Source organism: Cyphellophora europaea (assembly GCF_000365145.1).
Source record: "Cyphellophora europaea CBS 101466 unplaced genomic scaffold supercont1.15, whole genome shotgun sequence".
NCBI classification, from domain to species: domain Eukaryota; kingdom Fungi; phylum Ascomycota; class Eurotiomycetes; order Chaetothyriales; family Cyphellophoraceae; genus Cyphellophora; species Cyphellophora europaea.
The window spans coordinates 450,564-452,162 of NW_008481803.1; the positions used below are offsets into that span (position 1 = coordinate 450,564).

General features: G+C 50.3%; 1 protein-coding gene across 1 annotated transcript; it reads left to right on the forward strand.

The window, feature by feature from the left end:
- Positions 1-224: 224 nt before the first annotated feature.
- On the forward strand, positions 225-594 carry HMPREF1541_10957 (uncharacterized protein; the record flags this gene model as incomplete). Its single annotated transcript, XM_008715626.1, has 1 exon — positions 225-594. A coding segment is annotated over one exon (369 nt), but the record flags the coding sequence as incomplete, so codon positions are not given.
- Between the last annotated feature and the right edge of the window lie 1,005 nt (positions 595-1,599).

Sequence of the window (1,599 nt, forward strand, 5' to 3'; positions counted from 1 at the left end):
TTACCAGTGACGCCTCTGTCCGGGAAATTCTGTCCATGAATGGACTCGACCTGACCCTTTTCTTTCGTGATCGCCAGTCTGGGGATAATCACACGGTATCAACTTGGGCTTGTGAATTCACCAAAGCATGGCCTCTGTTGAATGTAGTTACAAAGCTTGCATTCGTACATTTCGTTGGTACTTATATGCGCTGGTATGTCATGCCATGCGCAAAGACCTACGCGATGTTGTCCATCCTTATGCGGCCGCTGAAGAGCCAGCTAGCTGTGCCTCATTCTGCGCATATCGATTTGTGTCATTTTCCAATCATTCGAATGGTGCAGCTGGAAGGCGTCGATAACTGGCTCGATATCATGACGCCGATTACACAGCATTTCAACTGGTCACAGGGTGTTCGCCACGCCGTGCAAGAAGTGGCATACGTTGGCCGCTCGACGCCCATGACGCAACTGACCAGCCAATTCACCAGCTTTTGCGACAACTTGCAGAACTGGACACTGCACGAATCAGTAGTGCGAGACTATATAGGTGTTCAAGGAGGGACACATCAAAGCACGGATGACCCTTCTTCGAAGATTCTGTCTGATGTGGGGGGTTAGCAAGGACGACTGTAACATGCGCAGCGGCGCCGTGCACAACTCACTGGCCATGTACCTAAGGCCCAATCAGTAACCACAGCGCCGTACTTCGAGCTAAGCCCCTCCGCGTTAGGTTGCATTTTTGCTACCACCAATCACGATCCTTAGCGCTCTGCATATGTCTCGTACCCAGGTGTATAAAGAAACGGTAGGTCTCTATCACAACGCGAAGTCACTGCCACTATAACGCCTCTCAAAAGGCAATGTCGCCACTATCCAGATTGACAGCTACAGATGCTGCCTGGACGTCGCTGTTCGACTTTGCTACTGACAATGGACTGTTCCGATTTGACAGGCGAATGGCGATCACTCTTTTCGATGGGTTTCTTGCTGATAGTGGTGACCAACAACAGCTACTCCCATACCTCAGTTTAAAGGCTACTGTTTTAGGAACACACACTCGCGACGATGAGCTCCGCGAATTGCTGTACGAATGCTGCAGCAAGCTGGAAGTCTCCCCGAAAGCTGGTCAACCCTTCGCTCCATTCTTCAATTATCTGCTTGCTTTTGGCCTTCAGGACGAAGCCATGATCGCGCATCACGGCCAAAGCCTTGAGCGTGCGGTGTCGAGCATGGTTCAATTAGATGATGGAACAACCCGTGCATCAAGAGTCTCCAGCAAGAACTTTCAGATATGGCACCAGATATACACGAACGCCTCTCCTGTATCTCTCCTCCAATCCGAGTTGCTATCGTGCATCTCTGAAGCAGAGAAGATCACCGGGTCGACCGATCTACACGCTGTCAATTCTCTTGCTTTGCTCGGCCGGCTTTTGCAGGAGAAGAAACAATACACCAAGGCAGTGGAGATCTTCAAAGACGCTTTATCAAGATTGAAATCATGCTCCCGAATATTCCATGCATATAAGCTCGAAATTATTCAGCGGCTCGCAGCAGCGGAATATGATGGCGGCTACCGTGGTACGTCAGGTGTCCTACTGCTAGAAGTGTATGTCGGTCG